Source organism: Micromys minutus, assembly GCF_963924665.1.
Source record: "Micromys minutus genome assembly, chromosome: 3".
Lineage (NCBI taxonomy): Eukaryota > Metazoa > Chordata > Mammalia > Rodentia > Muridae > Micromys > Micromys minutus.
In genome coordinates, this window is record NC_137972.1 from 90,163,033 (window position 1) to 90,185,144 (window position 22,112).

Below are 22,112 nucleotides of genomic sequence, written 5' to 3' on the forward strand. Positions count from 1 at the left end.
AACTGCTTGAGTAGATTGCCATCTCTAAGGCTACCTATGACTGATGTGACATACATAATCTGTAAGACATTGTGTAGCTATTATACCATAATCATCGGTGTCACGGACCTCTTATAAAAGCTGACAGTACTATACTGGTAACGTGCTGACACCACAGGTCCGTACATAAGTTCTAAGCGGTCGGCTTCCACGGGCCCTCCCTTCATTCTTCAATGGGAGACATTTCAAGTGCTGTAATTTATCATTCTGTACTAGCTAGGTCACAGTAAGGGGACAAGTTCATGTGCTCTCTCTGAGAGCCTCACTCATAGTTACCATGGTAACACTGAGAGAATTAAATTTAAGACTTGTTCACGAATTACTTGCAGATCAATGAGAAAGATAATCAGTCATTTAGCAGAGAATTGGTTTCTAACAGCCACACCATGTCATCCCAGGAGTATGTGCTGTGGATGTGCCTTTGCTCTTATCACAACCCGGGACCACAGGTTCCTGGTGTGACCTGTTCTTCTAGGGGGTGGGGTGTGCCACTTGACTAGTTTTCTGTCTGGACACTGCATAGGAGCTGTCCCCAGACTCACATGGCTCATTTCTCTCACAGGCTTCCTTTTAAAAGTGAAGATCAGCCAACATTTGTCTGATATGTGGAGTTTAGTATTCATTTGGTCAGGTGACGCGGTCCTATCATGTAGACAAGCATGGGGGACAGCAGGGGGGGGATTAATGGCAGAGGAAGATCTCAGAACTTTTTCCTGTATTGCTCAGTCAGTAATCATATACATTTTTTTTATTTTTATCAAATCTGTATCAAATATAAACATAATTTTTTAAACAGGCTTATTTTTCTGTGTCTAGGAAAAAAGCACATAGTCAAGCTAATGTCCTGTAGGTTTATGAATTATTATTATATACATTATTAGACCAGTTCAGTCACACTGTCCGTGTCCCACATTGCCCCATAAGCTGGAATAGTGAATGGCCGTGAGTTCTCATTGCCCTTGGGGCTCTGGACAGATGCAGGGGTCACAGATAGAATCACGATGGTGAGTAGCCAGTACGTCTCTGTCTCCACGGTGGGACCGCCTGCCCACACCTTAACTATCTGCTAATCATGTAGTCCCGGACTTTAAAAACCACTATCCCTAGGATGACGAGAGTTGGGATGAACCCGTACAAGATCAGGAAGTTTGCCATGAATCTGGATGTGCCGCCTGGGCAGGTTATCTCGATGAACTGGATCCCTTGGGTGATGGAGCACATTGGGTGATTGGGCATAGTGGTGTTGGAGCCACCTGCCGAAGGAAAGATAGACAGGGTTAGCTCTCATGGGCTTCAGGTTATTGACTCACAGGTATTTCCTGATGTTGAGAAAGTGTTCAGAGCTCTAAGTAGCCCTCTTCATGACAGACACACGGCGTTTCGGAGGACACAGGACTAAGTGAAGTGAAGCAAGAACAAGCCTGGCCAGGGAGGGGTCCTGGCTTGTTTTGAAGACAGAAAAGTATTTGCTGGTATTTTAAGAATAGACTCATTATTCTATTCCTGATCTTCAAATATTCCTACTGTCAGATATCCTAAAGTTACTGGTGTTGTTAGTTGAAGATTTTTAACCCCTGAGCTCCGCCAGGTACTGGGATTTCCAGTGGCCAAGGGACTTGTGTTCTCAGTGGCCGTCATGGGATCGGAGGTTGTCTTTTGTCACAAAAAAAATGGGTTTACTTACCTATAATCTTACACATTTTGGAGGACAGAGGTCACATTAGCTTGCTTTGGTGTGTTCAGCGACAAGAATTGAGCCTGTCTAGAATATACTAGCAATTACAGAGGCCTGCCATTTTTCTAAGACTATCAAAGTGCCCTAAGCTGTTGACTACTGACAGGAGACTAACTTGACCATCAGAGAACATGAGGCTGCTGGAGAGACAGCTAATGTAAGAGCACTGTCTACTCCTGCTGAGGACATTAGTTTCCTTTCACGCATCCACTCAGCTGCTCACAACTGTCCAGTTCCAAGGGATCCTGACACCCTCTTCTGATCTCCACCGGCCACTAGGTACTTGCACCTCATGCATACATAGGCAAATGGAGTCATAACAAAATAAATCTATTTTAAAATGTCTTGAATCAGAGAAAATGGTAGGTTTTGTTTCAAATCAAGGTTTGAAACACTTTTATTATTAAAATACAACATTTTAGGAGTTGTATTGGGACGGTAGCTGAGTCAGTAAAGTGACTGCCCTAGAAACAAGAAGATCTGTGGCACGTGTAATCCCAGCACCCGGGATGCAAACATCCCTGACCTTCGCTGTCCGGACAGCCCAGCCTAGTCAGAGCCTGGGTCTCACTGTGAGACTGTTTCAAAAAACAAATGGTCAGCTATGAAGGAACAAAACCCAAGAAAGTTCAAGGCTATGTTCTAGCCTACACACACACACACACACACACACACACACACTCACACACACACACACACACATAGACACACACACACACACACTCACAAGCATTTCTTCCAAAAGTGCATATCCCTTACTTAGAACAGCATGCAGAAAGTATATTGTAAAATAGAATACTTACCACAAGTGAAATTCAGGCCATAGAACTCATTGACTATAAGAATCTCACAACAGTATTTTTGGAATGTGAAATAACCCAGGATTTTTAAAGGAATGGGCATTTCTTCTATGTTTCTTAAGGAGAAGAAAAGAGAGAAAGAAAATTCAATAGGTTCCAGTACATAGTCTTACTAAAGGAAAAAGATAAGTCTTTATGTTTTCTTATCTAAATATAATCTTCCATCTCTATTGTGAAATTATTCTTACTCTGAAATCTTCCAATAACGTGGAAAACTGTAAGTAAATCCCACTACCCACAAACAGCTGCTGACATCTTGGGGTGAGGTATAGTGTGTGATTATGAAACTCACACCATGTACAACTAGACTGTCTGTACTCTTGAGGGTCCTCTCCCTAAAGAATTTGCAGTACAGTTGGGCACACAGACTGTGTGTCCTCAATGCGACAATAATACACAAGAGCACACAACAACCAATGCTGCGTGTCCATTGGACCCTCACAATTCATATCTGTTGTCTTCCCTGTTCCCAGGTGGTCCCCCAGCCCCATGACATTCAGGTACCGGCAATTTTCTGATACAAGAAGTTGTGGAATGGAAAGGGTAGCTGGGGAAGAAATTGCAGAGGAGAAAGAACACTTCTCGCAGATGGATGGCCTAAGCGCGGGCCTGCCAGCCCTGCTGTGCCGCTGGACAGAGGATGGGACATGGGAGCTCAGGAGATGAGCTTGGAATTGATGTTGGAAACAGTAGGTTGGGGTCTGGAAATGAGTTGACACTAAATAACCATGGAAACCATCCAGCTGTTATAAGGAAGTGGATGTGTCACCAACATATAGAATGGAGCAGAATAAGGGACGTGTGACTAAGACAGCAGAGCAGGGAGCAAGCGGTGGCAAAAGACCAAGCAGGAAGTGACAAACCTGGACAGGGTGGTGGTCTCCAGAGGGAGCTGCCCTGCTGTGTGCCTGCTGCTTTGAGGTCAGAAGTGTGCCCTATCACACGTGCCCGATGTGTATTTATCAGAAAGGCATCAGAAAGGAGACCTGCACAGCCAGCGCCAGGCCCTGTGTAGCCCAAGGAAAGCCATTCGTTTGTCTGTTCAATCTGACCAGTGACGTTTGCAAACTTAACTGGCTCTAGTCCTGGGCTCGTCACTAAGAAAGGTTGGAGTAATGGATGGTACATATTGCTGCTATCAAGAATGACAGTCCTAAGTATTCAAGAAAGGATGCAGTATTAGGGGTCTTAATAGGCTGTGTGTGTGTGTTCATATTTATGTGTGAGTGTGTATGTGTTTATATTTGTGTGTGTTTGTATTGTGTGTGTGTTTATATTTGTATGTGTGTTGGTATTTGTGTGTGAGTGAATTTGTGTGTGTGCGCGCACGTGTTTCAGAGAGAGCCCCTTCAGCCTTGGGCCAGTGGGTAGGTTTTGTATGGGTGATGGGGACAAAGTAGAAAGTTTGAGAAGAGAGTAAGAGAGCCACAGAAATCTTGGGCTGCTTTCAAGGAGGAAGCGAGGGTTGGGACTGACATGTGGTTCTGCACTACGTTGTCAAATGTCTCACCTGACACGGGTGCATGATCTCTTTGTTTTTCTCTAAACTTTATTTGGAAAAAAATAGCAGATATGCAGCAGAACTCTGGCCTGTGATTGTTTGAACGACATTGCTTCCCTCCTACACTATAGTGTAAGGAGATGCAACAACAAAGCCATTTCCATGTGTGGAAGCAGAAGGGAGCCAGAGACAGATGCTACAGGTAGATCAGTCCGGAAAGATGATGCCGTAAAGGGAGCGCCTAGGACAGCAGGAGGGGCAGCGGAGTCCACGCACAGCCTTGTAATGTGGCGACTTTGCCAATGGTGGCCATGGCAGCCTCTTAAGAACACTCATCCCTTTTCCCCAAAACCCCATATGTCAAACAGTACCAGACTGACTAGCATTCTAGAGATCTGAATACGTGAAAGAGGGGCCGCTGCCATGCTTAGGTCTACCTTGTTGGCCTGATTGGGAACCTTTGGGCTGACTTGCAGTTTTCAGAGATGCAGCCAACCCACTTCAGCAGCAGAGACAAACACGGTGTAACATAGACTATCCTTTACGGATGAAGCCCAGCTCGCTTTGCTCAGAAGTAGCTCGTCTTTCTAGTCTAGCATGGGCATCTATATCTCATTGCATGTGCTGCGGCGGGTTATCTCGTTACCCCTCCTGATCTGAAGAAGGAGCTTCTTATCTGAAGATTTTATAAATCAGGAAACCAGTTTTGACAGAAAAAAAGTGACCTGTTGAAGGTCAAGAGGCAAGTGGGCAGTAGAGGAAGCGTCTGGCATCTGGTGCAGGCCTGGCCCTCTCCAGGAACCATGTGTAGTCTGGGCATGCTCCAAGAGGTGGTTCCCAAGCACTCAATCGAAGCCTAGCTTTCTTACTTGAAACAAATTTCTCCAAACGCACGTGAATGGAATTAAATTTAAATAGATGCCCACTTTTTGTTGTTTCTTGCTTGATTTTGTTGTATGTGGGGGCTGTGTGTGTGTGTGTGTGTGTGTGTGAGCTCACGAGCCCACGTAGGGATCTCAGAAGAGGATGCCATATGGTCTTCTGTGTCTCCACCCTAAGTGAGTCAGGGTCTCCTACTGAACCTCAAGTGTGTGATTTGGGGGCTAGGCTGGTTCCAACAATCCCCCTGTCTCTGCTGGGGCTACAGGCTGTGCCTGACTTTTTGTGTGGGTGTGGGGAGCCCAAACTCAGGTTTCCATGCATACAGAGCAGCCATTTTCCCTCCACACACCCTACCAGCCCTTTAAGCTAAGTAAGCAAAGCCTTCACAATTCCCTTAGGGTTACCTACTGGATCCTGCATGTAGCATTGCCTGGACAGATTTAACTCTTTGAATTTTTAGACCCTTTCTGTGACTAATTATAAAGCATATATGCATTGCACATGTGTGTTCTTGGCTGTAAAGTGATACATGATAGGAAAATATAACGTAAAATGTGATGAGAAATTAAATATCATCCAGAGATTCTCGGTATTGACGTTCAGCACATGTCCACTAATCCTTATTCTCTCTTGAATATTTATCCTATTGTCTCTTTCCTTATGTCACTGATTTTAATTCCAGAGTGCGCATGCTTGCCCTCCTGCTGGCTAGTGGGGGGGGGATTACCCGGGAAAGCCACATTCCCCTCTTTTAGGGTACAGGGTTCTAAAGAGATGGCTTAGCAGTGTCTAAGAGCACTGGCTGCTCTTGCAGAGGTCCTGGGTTCAGTTCCCACCACCTACATGATGGTTCATGACCATCTATAATTCCATTTTCAGGGCATCTTCTGCCCTCTTCGAGCCTTTATAGGCACCAACACATGCACAGTTCATATACATGCATGCAGGCCGTTGCACATACACATGAAATAAAAATAGATATGTTTAAAATGAGATTTGAGAGCTGAAATCGAGCATCATTTGTCCCGGTTAGATAGAAGTGAGCTGGTGTGCATAGTTTGGCTGTAAATTGGGGAGTCGGCTAGAGAACCCTCATTGCTTCCTGTCTTTTGTTTTACTAGCTGCTTACATGTGAGTCACATCCGTAATTGTTACATTGTTGTGTCCTGGTTTCTACTAAAAAGACATCTTACTAACAAACCCAGCAGTTCAAAGTCCAAGGCAATAATGGTTGGCAAGCAGCAGAAACATCCCAGACTACAAAGTGATACCTAGCCAGGGCCACGCAGATCTCTGGGTTTGCTCTGTGACCATCATTATCAGATGATCCTTGACCACAAACTCTGCCAGACTAAATCTTTCGAATCATTTCTTCTTACCTGATAAATCCAGATCCAATAAGCAACCCAGAAATGCTCAGCAGAGCCACGATGCTGTTAACAATATTGGGGTTTTGGACCATACCAAGCAGCACAAGTGTTAGGAATTCTCCAATTAAGTGAGGGGCCAAAAGAGCAGCAGAGAAGTATCCAAATCTGGCCACCTCCGGATACAAGCCCAGAGTCCTAGAAAAACATGAGGTCCTTAGTTTTCTCTCCACACACTATCACTGAAGAAAAAGAGTGTATTTGCCTCCTGTGACTAAGCCCTTGCTGGCTCGTGGGAGGCAGAATTAACAGGGTAAGCCACATTCCCCTTGCCAGCCCTCTTAGGAACAAAGCCGGCACTTGAGCCTACTTATTACCACAGCTGTTTCTATTGCCTTCAACTCAGTGTGTGTTGCTTGTTACAACTCCCTTAGCTCTCATGGTAAAATATTAAATTGCTCAGACAACAGCCTCCTGGGCTGGTGTGTGCAGGACGGTTGAATTCTCCTGCTCTCTTTATAAATAACCGTGTTCTTCCTGCCACCCCCACCCCAATGTCCCCACTGTGCTGCCCTGACCCCATCCCTATTCTGTAGGATTATTGCCAGCACAAGGTCGATCACCAACCACAGATTACCCTCCCACCCCATCCCTCTAGTGTCTTTTATTCTTAGACCCTTGATTTGACCTTCCTGTCCTTGTAAACAAGCTAAACTGGATCTATGCACTGGCTTTCCTCATATAAGTCTTTCATCAAATTGTTCTCACGGTGTCAGTGTGTCTGTATGAATACCGCTCAAGAAAGTTGAACTTGCGGATTGTTATGGCAGCCGATTTTTATGTTGTGCTGTGTATTGAACCCAGGGCTTTGGGCAAGCCAGGCAAACCCACAGTCCACCAACTGAGCCATAGCCCCAGCCCTGATAGTGTGTCTTAAACTCTCAATAGACGTGGGGGCCCATCAGTCCATTTGTAGAAACAAGAAAACAAACAAACAAATCAACAAAGCACGTTTTTTCCTGTACTCTCCCATCAGCCTTGAAGGTTCTTTCCCTCGCCCAAATCACCATGTGTTTTTATTACGGTAATTTCCTTCTCCGCCGTAGGCCTGTGGCTTTTAAAGCATTCTGTTGCCTTTGACATTTTTATAGTACGAGGGCCAGGCTCATTCTTCACTCGTTTCCCTCGAAGTCTTGTAACTTTCTTGATAAGCCGCCCACAGAAGCGTCTCTGGTCAGCTGGTCTCCACCACCTAGCCTCAAGTCTCTCGCTCTGTCTCACACTAGAGCGCTCAGAATCTTCTACTTCCAAAAACTCAACCTGAAGTTTTCAGGTTTGGGCCTCTGTCCCTTCGTCCCCAGGCCTCTCTGACTTCGAGCCTTGCCCATTCTGTGCCATTGTCCTAGGGCCCTGCTCACTACAGGGGTCAGAAGTGAGCACGGTGTTGCTGAACTAACCAGACTCACTCTCGCACGTTGCCACTTTGCCTTAGTTGGCTTTGGGATCCCCTAAGGTTTTCTCTTTACGTCTTGGGGTCCAGTAGAAGATCATCATGGTGTATTTTAACCTGTATTTTAATTTACTTTCTCAGTTTCTCAAAAAGAGAACTTACGTTCCAGTCTGACTGTCTATTTAATTATGAATCTATCATCTATCTAATCTCTCTCTGCCTCTCTTACTGTCTCTGTCCCCCCCCCCCCGTGTGTGTGTGTGTGTGTGTGTGTGTGGTGTTTCCCTCCATCTTGGCTCAGTGTGACCAGATCTACTTGCATCCACAATGCCACGCCGCTCTGACACCCCTGTGTATGGAACTGGGCATAATACTGTGAGTAGAATATTCATCAGCTCACGATCTGTTTGACTGCATGCTAGTTTTGCAGTGCTGGAGAATCTAACTCAGAGCTCTAGGAAAGCCTTCTATCATGGAGCTGCACCCCAAATCCTCAAATAGTGTTTGATGGCTTCCCTTACATAGTCTAAGACAAACATCCTTTAAGCCCAATAGGGACTCATGCTGATTTCTTTCCTTGTTCTCCAGATGGACTGGTGGATGCCACCCATTCCCCCCACACCCAATGAGAGTTTAAGATACACTGTCACCAATGAGAACAATTTGATGAGAGAAATATACAGGGACCGTATACAGATTAAGCAAATGTCCCTCTTCCTCCTATCCTGTGCCACCCCATACCTTCACTGTTCCCGTCAGCTCAGCACTGTTCCCCTGTAAATCAGACTGCACCCCGCTACACTCCTGGCTTCTGGAAGATGCCAATGAGCCCCAGACCTCCTCATGTCATGCCTTACCTCCTTCAACCTATCCTGGTACTGAACATGCTTAGAGCACACATGCCTCACCTCTGTTGTTGCATGAGCATGCACCAAGCCCTGCAAACCCTTTCTCCTGCAGCCTGGGCCAGCACACCCTTGGTTATCCTTGCATGCATGTAGCTTATAAAACCAGTTCCTACTGCATGGCGTGGGCATTGCAGAGGTTGCGGTTAGAAGCATCTGCAGAGGACACCAGGCAGTGAAGAGGGACAGTGCCTCAGAGACCTGCCTGGAGTCCTCTCTACCTTGTCATTAATGGAGTCAGGACAAGCCCACGTGTGTCCTCCATGGCTTTCTACAGCAGAGCCACGTGGGGAAGACATGGCAGAGATGGATGGGGACCATTCTTATGTGCTAAGAAACAGAGAGCCATCAGTCAAAGCCCATAGGCGTGATGTCTCTGTCTCTGTTTCCAACGGCTCCCTCTTGTAACCACTCTCTTCCCTGAAACCCTGTCTACCCACCAAACTGTGATGTCCTTCAGCAAAGCTTCAGGCGAGGAGCTGCTACAACCGAGCGAGGCCACCTGGCTCCTATACCTGTATCTGAACTCCTTGTGGGCACTCTTCTGTAGCTCAGACCCTCAGAACATGAGACATGCTCTTCCCTGACACAGACAAGCTGGCTGCTCTTGGGTCCCCAGGCAGCGTTCAGTGGGGTTACTCGCAATAAGATTGCACAAGGCATAGATGGTTCGCCCAGTAGCTAGCCGCCTTAAATGTGTCCCAATTCCCCATGATCCCACGAGGAGCCCGACCCAGGGGAACCAAATGCCCCTGGACACCACATTACCAGTAACACACGCTGCTGAAAAGCAATGTGGCGATGACGCTGAAGGGGAGGGCATGCAGCACGTAGGCCAGCAGCATCTGCCACTTCCGGTACAGGCCATCCTGACTCTCCTGGTCGCTGACAGCTCTCAGCATGGGAACTGGCATAAAAGGCAAGTTCCGAAGCAGTCAGTCACCACACTGCTGAGGGAGGAAAGGCTACCAAGGCTGAACTTGAGGTCAGCCAAGATGGCTGACAGCCAGAATCAGGGAAGGACAATAAATGCTCCCACCTCAAAAACCTACACTCTACCTGGTACGGTGTGGTAGCAAAGACCCCACACTTTGCTCTCATCTCTAAAGTAATAAAGCACACGGGAAAAGGGTGTGAGCGAGTGATCTGAAGCCCTCGTCCCCTCCTGCAGGACCCTGGTCCTCACAGCCACCAGGACACAGGTTCCCAGAGGCCAGAAAAGCCGGGTAAAGGCAGAGACATAACCTCTACTCTCCTCCCCATCTGGGGCCAGCTTTCCAAAGCACCAATCTTCCCTCTTCCCTGAACTTGGTGTTACATTTTGGAAGTTCCTCCAATGCCTAATTTTTCTGAGGCAAACTGCAGTGCCAGGCAGCACGGGTCCCTATTGGGTTTAAAGATTAGGTGTTGGCTCTTCCAAAAAAAACAAACAAAAATAAAAAACAAAAATAAAAACAAAAAAACAGGGCGTGGTAACTGAGTCTACACCAACTGAAAGTCTGGGTCTCACAAGAGTGAACTGTTGAAAAACTCTTTTCAAATTCTGCACCACCACCACCACCACATCACCTGGCGTTTCTGGGTCCTTCAGCCTTCAGAGACGTCCGGTTGACGAACTCGCATCAGGGGGAGCCTACAGTTAATCACCTTTGCTTGAAGGATTGGGGGAAGGGCAGGTTTTTCTCAGAGAAATTCCTTCATAATGTCAAGCTTTCGGAAGGTGACATCTGGAGCAGATAGATCTGGGGAGAGAGCTGCCCCTCCCCCACACGGGACTTACACAGATTCACAGCGTTGAGCATGCCTGTGTACGGGGTGGCGCCTACTAGCTGGTACAGCAGGCCCACGCGGTCCTGGATAGCACCCTTTAGCATGTTGTTCTGGAGCCGGAGAAGGTAGAAAATGAGGAACAGACCCATAATCAGATTCTGAACGAGACGCATAGTCACTGCCTGCTTATTTCTCATCAAGTTTCTCGTTACTCTCCTGAAAACCAAATGAGCCGGGTTTGAGTTCCTTTCCCTTTTGTAAAGGAGTATGAAGGGCTGAGACAGCCCTTGGCTGGATTTCCAAGGCTCTGACCTCAAGAGAACACCGAGCTTGCAGAACATTCCAGGAGGATCTTTTGTTTTGAAAGGAACCATGGGTAAGGTTTTCAGGTGTCTTGTTCTTTCAATATTCTCCAGGATTTTGTGACAGATGTCAGACTCCTTGAAGGCGGACTCCAGCATCTGCACCCGCCTGTAGGTTTCTATCTCCCGCTCTCTGCTTTGGGTGTCCACGGACGTCAGGTCCACTGCACATTTCCCCAAAAGATATGACGAAAAGATGTGTTTCTAAATACGCAGACACACACACACACACACACACACAATGGACAGTTATAAATGATTACTCTAGCCTATCTCAACGGAGATGCTCCCATCGCTAATGACGATCTGGTACACTAAAATGTCTAAAGCTACCCAGACAGGGCCTGAGGATCCCATAACAACTTCCCGGGAGGATTTCGGAAGTCAACTAGTTTTTTTCTCTGACAGTCTGGGAGAGAAGCCCTATCTTAGGCTCTGCTAAGTCAGTAGAGGCAGGTTAAGTGACCTGCCAAATTAAACTCCTTGAAAAATAAGAGAACACCAAAACAGACAAGTGAAACTTACCAAAACAAAGGCCTAGAAGAGCCAGCGTCACCCATGCCAAAGTCAGACATAAGAAACATAAGGAAGATTTAGGGCTGGCACGGTGGCTCTGCAGGTAAAGGCACCAGCAGCCAAGCCTGACTTTGATCCCTCCGGCCCACGTGGAAAAAAGGAGAGAACCAACTTCTCTGGTTGGTTGTCCTCTGACCTCTACCTGTAGACTATAGCACAGATGTACATGCAGGCAGAGGGGCACACGCGCACATATGCGCGCGCACACGCGCGCGCACACACACATACACACACACTTGCAATAAAAAAATTAAAGTTAAAAAAAGATTTCCGAACAGCCATGATGGTAAACACTTTTTCAAAACACACTTACTGTAGAAATCAAAGGGATTGGAATGTTCGGGGCAGGGGTAGCCACAGCTATCGAAGAAGCCAAGCATCTCGTCTGGCGTGCCGCAGAACACCAACTCCCCGTAAGTCAGAATGGCAATTTTGTCGAAGTGCTAATTGGACAACAGATGGTGTTAGTATGTGTATTCCAGCCTGGGTTATCACAGCCCCAGCATCACACTTGGACCACTGCGAGAGCGTTTACTTGTGTTTATTGACAAATAAACACTGGCTAACTAAAAGAATGCCATGGGCATCAAGTCAAGTTTCTTTGGAATAAAAATCTATAATGTTGTAATGAAATGGGGCTTTGGTGGCTAACTAGGTCATGACGTCACTGCCAGGTGCCCCCCCCCCGTGTGTGTGTGTGTGTGTGTGTGTGTGTGTGTGTGTGTGTTTGCTCGGGCGTGTTCACTTTTTCCCCAACAACACACAAGACAGTGTCCATTACTGAACCTGGCACTTGTGGATTCAGCTAGACAGAACAGACAGCAGGCCTCAGAGATCCTCCTGCCTCTGCCTCCCTAGCACTGGGTACCAGCATGTGCCTCTGTGCCCAGCTTTTACGGGCATGAGGAATCCAAACTCACAGCAAGCACATTACCAACTGAGCCATCTCTCCAAGCGGCCTACTGCCCCATTTTGAGTCATTTCTAACTTGAACCTTTTTCTCCTTTTACGTGTGTGTGTGGATGCTTGGCCCCAGGATTGCCTTGTGAACTAAATGATTGTGGTGCAAATGAGCTAGTGTATAGAAGACTCGTGGCAAGCACGGGGTAGTGAGCAAATCAGCCCCGTGTTCTCTCAACACTGGAGTGTGCTCTCCACCCTGCCCTGCCATTACTGGTTCAAGACACAGTGCTCCTTCTGTTGAGTCGGATGGGACAAGAAGCGCATTCCCTTACTTGGAAAAGCTCAGAGCGAGGCTGGTGGATGGTGACGATCACAATTCGGTCCCTGCGAGCCAGCTCGACCAGGAGGAGGACAATCTGATTCGCAGTCATGCAGTCCAGTCCTGTGGTTGGCTCGTCAAGCATCATGACCTCTGCCAGTAAAGAAAGGTCAGACGTCTGAACCGCTACCCAGCATGTATTCTGACCAGTCCCTCACAGAGACGTCACGTGGTGAGAAGCAGATGCATGGAAACTGGCTTTCACCCCGAGTCCAGGAGAAAGAACCTGACCTGGGAGGACCCAGCTCTCAGCTCTGGGGCACACCTGGAGAAACCCTATCAGTCCTCTTTGTACTCTGGACTATTTGGGCTCCATGCTTGGAACACTGGCAGAGACCAGGGCTAGCAGGCAGGCTTGGGGGAGGGTAAGAAAGTAGCTAATGTTTACCTAGCCCAACCCTGTGTCCTAGCAGGGAACTCTGCAGTATTAAGGAGGTCTGGTTTTTGCACTGAAGAGGAAGAAACAAGATCTAAAGTGTCAGTGGGTGGGCAGGCATCCTATGTCTACCCAAGAGGTGGTAAGTACTTTTTATCATCTCTTGACCAAGCCCCATTAGAAAAGACATCTCATTCTAGTGCGGGGGAAAGAAAGAATCCAGGTGCAAAGGGCCCCTCACAGGTGCACATAGGTGGTAAGATTTGTCAAGTTGGGAGAATAACCAAACCAGGGGGGGGGGAAACAAAGGACTGGCTACCTCACCTTGATAACCTCTTCCCCATGGTATACATGCTCGGCCAATTCATAAACACTTCTGGTCATTCCACAACCCATTGGCCTTCCCTACAGGGCACACCTGTCCTGTTCTCCATAAGGCAGGGTGGACAGGGCAGGCCCCATACTCACGGAAGGCTCTGGGGGACCACAGATATACACACAGATGCTCGGTGCACATGATCTTTGTGATAGTAGCCCTAACTCTGAATAACACAGTAACCCCATGGCAAAGGGTAAACATGGTGTATGCTGAAGGTGCATTTAATCCACCCATCCTACTGAGCATCTTAGCTGGGAAACAGCACACTGTAGGGCCAGTCATTTCCCCTCATGGGCTCACTGCTACGACCCAGCATCGAGAGGGAATGTGTTACCCTTTATCATTAGTCTAAGAAAGGATCAAAGATCAAAGTTCAGTCGAATGCGTATCACTTTCACATTGCCATAAGGTTGAACTGTGATAAGTTGAGGGACCCTCTCTCGAATTACAGATCCTCATCAGGAAATGAACTATATACAGCATTTCCCAAATCTGGGGTCTCGAATTTTCGAAAGCGCATGGATATCAACCCTACACAAACCATTTCTCACTGGGAACTGTGAGGAAAAAGCCTCAAGCACCTGAGGACACATGGGGGACACGCCTGCTAGCATCTGGTAACGGGTTCGTGTCCCACTTACTGGGGTCCTGAAGGAGTTGAGCCGCGATGGAGACTCGGCGCCGCTCACCACTGGAAATTCCCCCAAAATTATAGTTGCCAATCATTTGGTCTGCCACGTGGCTCAGACTCAGCTCTGTCATGACTGCCTCTACCTGCAAGACACACAACACCCTGGGCTGCCACCTGTCTCTATGGCTGATGCTTCAGGTTATGGACTGGTGCCCACCCCAGAGACATAAACTCACCATGCCCTGGAGGGAAGTGAGTCCATTACAGTAAAATCTACCTTGGTTTAATACATAATACACAGGTCAGATTTAAATAAAAGTTTTAAGTCCCTGGAGAGACAAAAAAATGCTTATTCTTGCAACAAAAAATGACTCAAAGGCATAATTATAACATAGATTGTGTTAAGTATTTGGGTTTTGAAATTTTATTATCATAAACATTTTCTGAGCTTTAAAAAAAAAAAAAGCCAATTTGGTTTGCAGTGGCCCCCATATCCCCTTTGTAACCCAAGTAAGTCCTGGAGGCTCAAGTGGCCAATCACAATGTGGTTTTACATCAAAGGAATATAATCCAGCTTCCAAAAGTAATTAAAAGTCATTCTAATCTTTACTCAAATCAATTCCAAGAAACTTCAAAGTGTCCCGACATATAATTCACAGCTCCAGGTCCAGGTTTCCAGTTCCCCACCGATCCTGTCTGTTCTCCTATCCTGCAGCTCTCTCTCCCATCATAACACTCCAAAACAATCCTGACTGACTTGCTAAGAAGACTGGCCTTTCCCCTCTCCCTTCCTCGGCTTACTGCACCCCCCCCCACCCCCAGATCTGTGGGAAATCTCCTTCTCCCCCTCCTCGGTCCTCCAGTCTGTAGGAAGCCCTCAGGGGCACAGAGACTGATGTAATATAGTAGATAATTTGTTCCCAGCTGCCTTCAATGAGATGGTGTTTTCAAAAAGAAAATAAGAAACCGGCTCATTTCTTTGAAAAGGACAGCGTGACTGCAGGGGAGAGAGGTAGCCAGGGTTAGCAGCATAAATGAAGCCCTGGCCTGCAGAAGATTCGAAGGAGAAACAAGACAAGGGTGTACCTGAAAGCTGGTAAGGTCTGATCTGGGAAAAGCAGTGTCCTCTTGGAATCAGATCAAAGGACCCTAGAACTTAGCTTGGCTCAACATGTGGATGCTCTGAATAGAAACTGGGTTGATCCTCTGGAAAAAAAAATCGCCAGTGCTCCTCATTACTTAGGTGCAGGGCCATCTCTCCAGCTCCCTTCTCAAAAAATTCTAAGTGGGATTTTCCCCTACCATTTAAGATGTTAAGAAATTACTAAAGCAAGTAGAGGGGCTCTGTGACTTGTCCCTTCCTCTGTCACCTGCCTAGGCCCACAAGCATGTGAACATGTTTTTGCACACCCATCTCCCAGGAAGAGTACAGGTGTACTCAGAGTGTAGAGTTCCCAAGAAAGTACGGAGTTGGGGGAGGGGAGTGCTTCCCTCCTCTGGCTAATATTTAGATATTAGATATTAGTGAGGTGATATTAATATTAATGAGATATTGTACTTGCACAGGCCTGCTGAATGCCAGCCATAGAAGACACCAGAGACAAGACCCATGTAATACCTCTGGGCTCTCTGGGTAAGCTTAGTGGGAGAGACACGTGAGCTGTTTCTATGTGGGGGTGGCACCTACAGCTAACAGCCTCCCAGAGCCGTCCAGGATTCTCACATGAAACCTCACTTTCCCCAAAGCTCAGTAAGATACCTCCCTGCTTCCGGGGAAGCTGTGTCTGTTGCAGGTGACAGCCCTAACAAACCAGACCAGGGTTGGAGTGGTCACATGTCAGATGTTTAGACAGCTCATGTAGCTGCCACTTAGGACGGCAGAGGTGGAAGAGAATAGTGTGACAGCAAAGATAAAAACGGGAGGACCAGGAGGTGGCCAGAGGAGGAGGCTGCTGAAGAACCTGGCCTGGTTCCTTGCGGAACTGGCCTTCGCTCTGCTGTAACTTCAAGTACCTTTTTGTTGTAGAAGTCCTCGGAGCTGGGGCGGAGGGCCAGCATCGCCGTGTATCTCAGCGTCTCGCGCACAGTGAGGCTACTCAGAAAGACATCGCTCTGCAGGAAAGGGGACATCAGGGTCGTCGGAGCCCCGGGGGTGGGGGCCAGAGCCCCAGCAGGCCAGGGCCAGGGCCACGCCCACCTGCAGGACGTAGGAGAAGCAGTCTTGGAACTGGTCCCTGCGCAGCCCTTGGCCGTTCACAAACACCTCCCCTTCCAGGGTCCCAGTGCGCCGCAACCTCCCGGAGATGGCGTCCAGCAGCGTGGTTTTCCCCGAGCCTAGGGGCGACAAGAGAAGGCCCTGGAGGAGCCTCGGCACGGTGAGAATAGGGGCACTTCTGCAGACCCTTTATACCTCAATGGGACTCTGACTGCACCTCTCCATGACCCCCAGGATCAAAGTCCAAGGGTATAAATAAATCTTTCTAGTTTATCCTCTGAGTGAACTGGGACAAGCTTAGTAAAACAGGCCAAACACATAGAAGTGTCTTCTAGAGTTGGTGACTAGAAAGTAGTTCTCTTGCCCTTGGTAGAACTGGGATCCAGGTCTGAAGAAGCTGTGTATGTGTTCTTTATAAGAGAGGGCCCAGATACTAAGGATGCTTACAGCCAAGCCTGAGGACCTGAGTTTGGTCCTAGAGGTGGAAGAAACTGAATTACCAGAAGTTGTCCTCTGACTTTCCTCATACATACCATGGCATGCATTTGCCCATGCATATACACACATGCATATAAAAGTAGTGGGAAAGTTTCAAATGGAGAAAAATGCAGGGTGCTGGTCAGCGGTATCCCAGGTCCTTAATCCCAGCACTAGGGAGGCAGAGGCAGGGGGATCTCTGTGAGTGTGAGGCCAACCTGTTCTACAGAGTAAGTTTCTGGACAGCCAGGGCTACACAGAGAAATCCTGTCTCAAAAAAAAAAAAAAAAAAAAAAAAAACCAAAAAAACAGTGAGAAGCGGGGTTGTGGGGGGACGGAGACAGAGAGACAGAGACAGAGAGGGAAATACATGTTCTGATTAAGAAAGCCAGGGACAGCTGCTGGAAGCATTTGGCTCCTAGGACTTAAATTTCTTTTTGTGATCCCCTAGGTCTGTCCAGCTCTACCTGAATCTAGATGAAATTACTAGAACCTTCTGAGTCACGATCTGAGACCCTGAGTTGTAGACTCGAAGACCTACTGAATGTGACTCTGATTTTTAACAAGTTCCCATGAGTGTTAAGAGTTTGAGGGACGCTTGGCTTAGTGGCTTTTGGGGAAATCAACCTATACCAAGAGCCTTGACTACAGCTAGCCAACTACTACCCAAAACATCCTAGCAGAGTTCTGCAGAAGCCACTGCCTGGTACTTGAGGTGACAGAGGAACGTCCCTCTCTGTTTTGCTTTGTTTCCCCAAGATCACATCATACACAACTTAGCCCAGGTCCCAGAACCCCTGGAGACAAGACAGACTTTTCCCTTCAATTCCTACTAGTAAGCTGCCAAACAGGCTTACTCACAAAGAACACAGGCAGGAGACTCTGAAAGGAGCGAGGAAATTCTACCAGGCTGAGAAGCTCACACAGGACCAGAGAGAAGATCGTCTACCCACGGATTTTGTAGAAACTGCTTTTGTTACGAGGGATCCAAAGATAAATTCCTACAACAACTGTCATTGTGTCTAATCCGTGTCTGACCAAACTCGGGATTAGCACGAGTGTTTGGGTAGCGTGGGACAGAAAGGAGAACAAGTGTGTCCTTTAAAAGGAATGGGCTGGGCTGGAGAGATGGCTCAGAGGTTAAGAGCACTGACTGCTCTTCCAGAGGTCCTGAGTTCAAATCCCAGCAACCACATGGTGGCTCACAACCATCTGTAATGAGATCTGATGCCCTCTTCTGGTGTGTCTGAAGACAGTTACAGTGTACTTACATATAATAAATAAATCTTTAAAAAAAAAATAAAAGGAATGAGCCTCCAGATGTCATTGTCTGTGGCATGCATCCTGTAAATGCTGATAATGCGCTGTTTATTACACTTCAGTGTTCCAGAGACTCACTTGGTGGCTTTTCTGCCCACGGTATTGTGTAGGCTGTTGGCATTGTTTTTTTCTTGACATTAAAAGAATAGTTGGTGTGGAGAACTTCAGCAGTTGTCTCCCCACCTGTGTTTATGGTGTTAGCTCAACTGCCTCTCTACGGAAAAGCGATATTATCGCAGCTAGTGTATTTGTAAACTGTCTGAAATGAACGTGTAGGCATAAAACCATTTTCTTGTATTAAGAGAAAAAAGTAAATCATGGGCTGGGGGAATGGCTCAGTTGTAGAATACTTGGTTCAACCTACTGTATCCCCCCCCACAAACACACACACACACACACACACACACACACACACACACAGGAAGAGGTGGGGGAGAGGAAAAGGGAGATGAGAAGGAGGAAGGAAGGAGAAGGAAGAGAAGGAGGAAGAAAGTGACCCTCAGTGAGATTTACCACCTGACTTCCCAGCCGTGAACCCTGCCCTTCTGGTGAGGTTTCGCTAAGCAGAGCCTCAACTCTACAAGGTAGCTCAATCCCTCGACCCCTCCTTGGCATTTGCTCCTGCTGCCTGCCCCTTTCTCTCTGTCTCTGCAGCTTCTCAGCCTCACACAGGGACCCCCAGGGTTCTCCCTGGCCTTCTTTTCCCTCTAGTTCTCACTAAACGATGTCAAGGACTACCTTACTACCTAAGTATGGCAGCATAGGAGGACGTCACCGTGCATGTAGAGTCTTAGTCACACACAAGCCTTCAGGGCACTGAAGTGGTACAGGAAGCATATTGGAAGCTGATGAGATAGATGTTGCCCTCACAACTGGAGTTAGTGTTCTTAGAGAAGGGGCTGAGGGTCAGGGAGATGATTCAGCTGGAAACTGTTCATTGCATAAACATGAAGACTAGAGCTAAAACCCCAGAGCCGTGTAAACAAAGCCAGCATGGCAATGCAAACTTGTAATCCTGGTACTGAAGAGGCAGAAACAAGAGGCTCTCTGGGACTCGCTGGCTTCCCAGCAGCCTCACTGAATCAATAAGTTCCAGGAAAACTGAGAGACTTTGTCTCAGAAAACAAGATGCCTCACATAACATTAAGAACTCTGGAGGCAGAAGCAGGCAGATCAAACCTGAGATTTGAGAGCTGGTTGGTAGACATAACAAAAACCCTGTCTCAAACAGACAGACAGACAGACAAAAAAACCAACCAAACAAGCAAACACACACACACAAACACACACACACACACACACACACAAATAAAAATCTACCCACAAACAAAATACAAGCACAAAAAGAAGACGCCCAGGTTGAATCCCTGCCTTCACAAACGTGTGCACCTGCACCTGTACACACAAAGTAATTTAATTAATTAACTAAAAAGTAAGAGACTTGGGAGAAATATTGGAGCCAGAAAATAACTGCTTCTGAAGACGCAAACCAGCTGTTATGGCTTGAATATAAAATGCCCCTCCCTGCCCCAGCCTCTCAGATGCCTAGTTGCTGGTGCTACTTGTGGAGATTCTGGAAACTTTAGGAGGTGATGACTAGCTGGAAGGAGTAGGTCACTGGAGTGCTCCTAAGGAGTGCTCCTTGGGGTGCTCCTCAGGGGTGCTCCTCAGGTGCGACTTGTTCTGACCCTTTCTGACTCTTCTCTCTGCTTAACATCCATCATGATGTAAGCTTCCTGCCATGCCTCTCACTATGATGGGCTGAACTCCTGCAAACCATGAGCCAAACACATCTTTCCTCTTTAAATCATTCATGCCAAGTGTTTTGCTCACAGCGGCAGCTACTCAGCACAGACCAGCTCTGTCAGGCCTTTGATCTTGGCTGTCAGTCTCTTGAAGTGTGAGGAATACACGCTCTTGCCCATAAGTCAACTAGTATATGATTATTTTCTTACAGAAACCCAATTAGACTAAGACAGCAGTGAAATAATTATTACTCACTATTCTTGCTGTTGTTTCATTTAATCTTCACCTAATGTCATACAGCTGTACTTGCTATAGAGAGACAGGACTCCTGAGCAATTATAGAAGTGTGTTCATGTGTGTATGTGTCTGTCTGTCTGTCTGTGTGACCCACAGTCTTGGCGTTCAAATGGGATAGCCTCATCTGTTTGACCTTCTGGCTGCATGGTACCACGGATGGTATCAAATGAGACCCCAGGTACCCAGCTGCTGCATGAAGAGACAGGGAGGCAGAGGGATTCAGGCATCAGGCCTTCTTTAATACCAACTTTCTCTGGTGAGAACCAGTTTGGACGATGCATGAACGACATTCAACCCTTCAGAGGGTTACACCCCGTGGCCATCCATCCTCCCTAGAACACCAGGCCTCTCATCTCCACAGGAAAGACAAACTTCTGTCACAGAGCATTGGACCTCACCCTCAGCTGTATTCAAACAGTACCCTGCCTGGCTCTCTCCACAGACAGATACTGCATGTTTATAGGAAAGAGCAAGGCCAGGCCACAGTTAAATGCCGACAATTTACAAGCAGCTGCTCGATCAAGAGGGTTCTGTGAATCTAATCTGTTGGAATCCTTAAATGAACATAACCCAGGGTTGTGAACACTGCCAGGGTGGGGAGATAACTAGGGAGGTCCCCAACCCCTCAGAGAAGAAGGCGAGAAGGGGTGGGGGTAAGGATTGCAGGAGGGGTGACCAGAAGGAGGGCAGTGAGCAGGATGCAAAGTGAATAAGAAAGAAAGAAAGAAAGAAAGAAAGAAAGAAAGAAAGAAAGAAAGAAAGAAAGAAAGAAAGGAGGGAGGGAGGGAGGGAGGGAGGGAGGGAGGGAAGAGAGAGTAAGGGAGGGAACTTAAACTTAGGCCTTCAACATTGCGCTTAGACGGAGGCAAAGCCTCCCAGAGTCTGCCATAGAAGTACAGGAGCCCTTGAGGTACTTACCTGAGCTACCTAAGATGCACATCATCTGTCCACTCTCGATGTACAAGGAGACATCTTTAAGGATTTGCCTGTTCCACCGCTGCTGGTATGACTTGATGTTCCACCAGGGCCCAACACGGTTGCTTTAAAGGAAATCCCACAAGGGCAGAGTAGGATCCTGGAAGGGGCCAGACCCCTGTTCCCCGGCCCCACACCCAGCCCTAACTCATCCTGAACAAGATGACAACCCTGTTTCAGCCTTATGTCCTTGTGGTCCTCGGAGGTGTAATGACAAGTTGGCCACCACCCAAGAAACGTGCCTCCTGTTAGCTGCTCTGACTACCGCGTCTCTGGGTGTGAGACAGTAACCTGCACACCGTTTATTCTTGAGGTGAACCCTGCATTCCTTCAGCAGGGTTCATTCTACCTTGTGTCCCAGCACCCCCACTCTCCAAGCCTTCTCCATCTACAGGCGATGGACAAGCCAAGGAAGCGGTATAGCAGAAATTGGTGAGAAACAACAAGCGGCTTGATGTCCAGGCTTGATGATGGGCAGAGGGAGGAGCTGTTGCTACGGACGGTCCACTTCCACCCTGATCTGCTAGACAGGCAGCCCAAGCCCCACAGTCCTGCCCACCCACATGGCGTGAAAAGGCTGATAGGATGAGGAGCCCAGCTCTTTGCTGTGGGGGTCTCCTTACCTGACGCTGAAGGACACATGTAGGACTCCTAAGCTGTGCCGAGCCTCTGATCCCGTAACCGAGCCTTCCTCCAGGGAGCTCTGAGACCCTCTGTTGATATGAGGCCCTACGGCTGCCTCTGGACTCAGAAAGGGCAGCTCACTCATGGCCAGCAGGACGCAAATGCAGGTGAATTTTCTAGTGGCCTGTCCGGCTCCAGAGCAACCTTAACTGAGGAGCCAATGGGAGTGCCCTATCTGATGCGATGCAGCCCTGGAGCCCTCGTGAGACAACAGTTCACCCACTTGGCCCACGATGCTATTATCTGATTTACCTTTAGCCTGAGTGTCCTTATCTCGACAATA

General features: G+C 47.6%; 1 protein-coding gene across 1 annotated transcript; it reads right to left on the reverse strand.

Annotated features, from left to right (window-relative positions):
• Positions 1-1,098: 1,098 nt before the first annotated feature.
• Positions 1,099-21,914, reverse strand: ABCG5 (ATP binding cassette subfamily G member 5; the record flags this gene model as incomplete). Its single annotated transcript, XM_080914310.1, has 13 exons — positions 1,099-1,292; positions 2,578-2,690; positions 6,397-6,582; positions 9,508-9,646; positions 10,520-10,725; positions 10,822-11,035; positions 11,761-11,890; positions 12,683-12,822; positions 14,126-14,258; positions 16,129-16,227; positions 16,313-16,449; positions 21,089-21,210; positions 21,769-21,914. The coding sequence occupies 13 exons, from the start codon at positions 21,912-21,914 to the stop codon at positions 1,099-1,101; spliced, it is 1,959 nt and encodes a 652-aa protein (XP_080770436.1).
• Between the last annotated feature and the right edge of the window lie 198 nt (positions 21,915-22,112).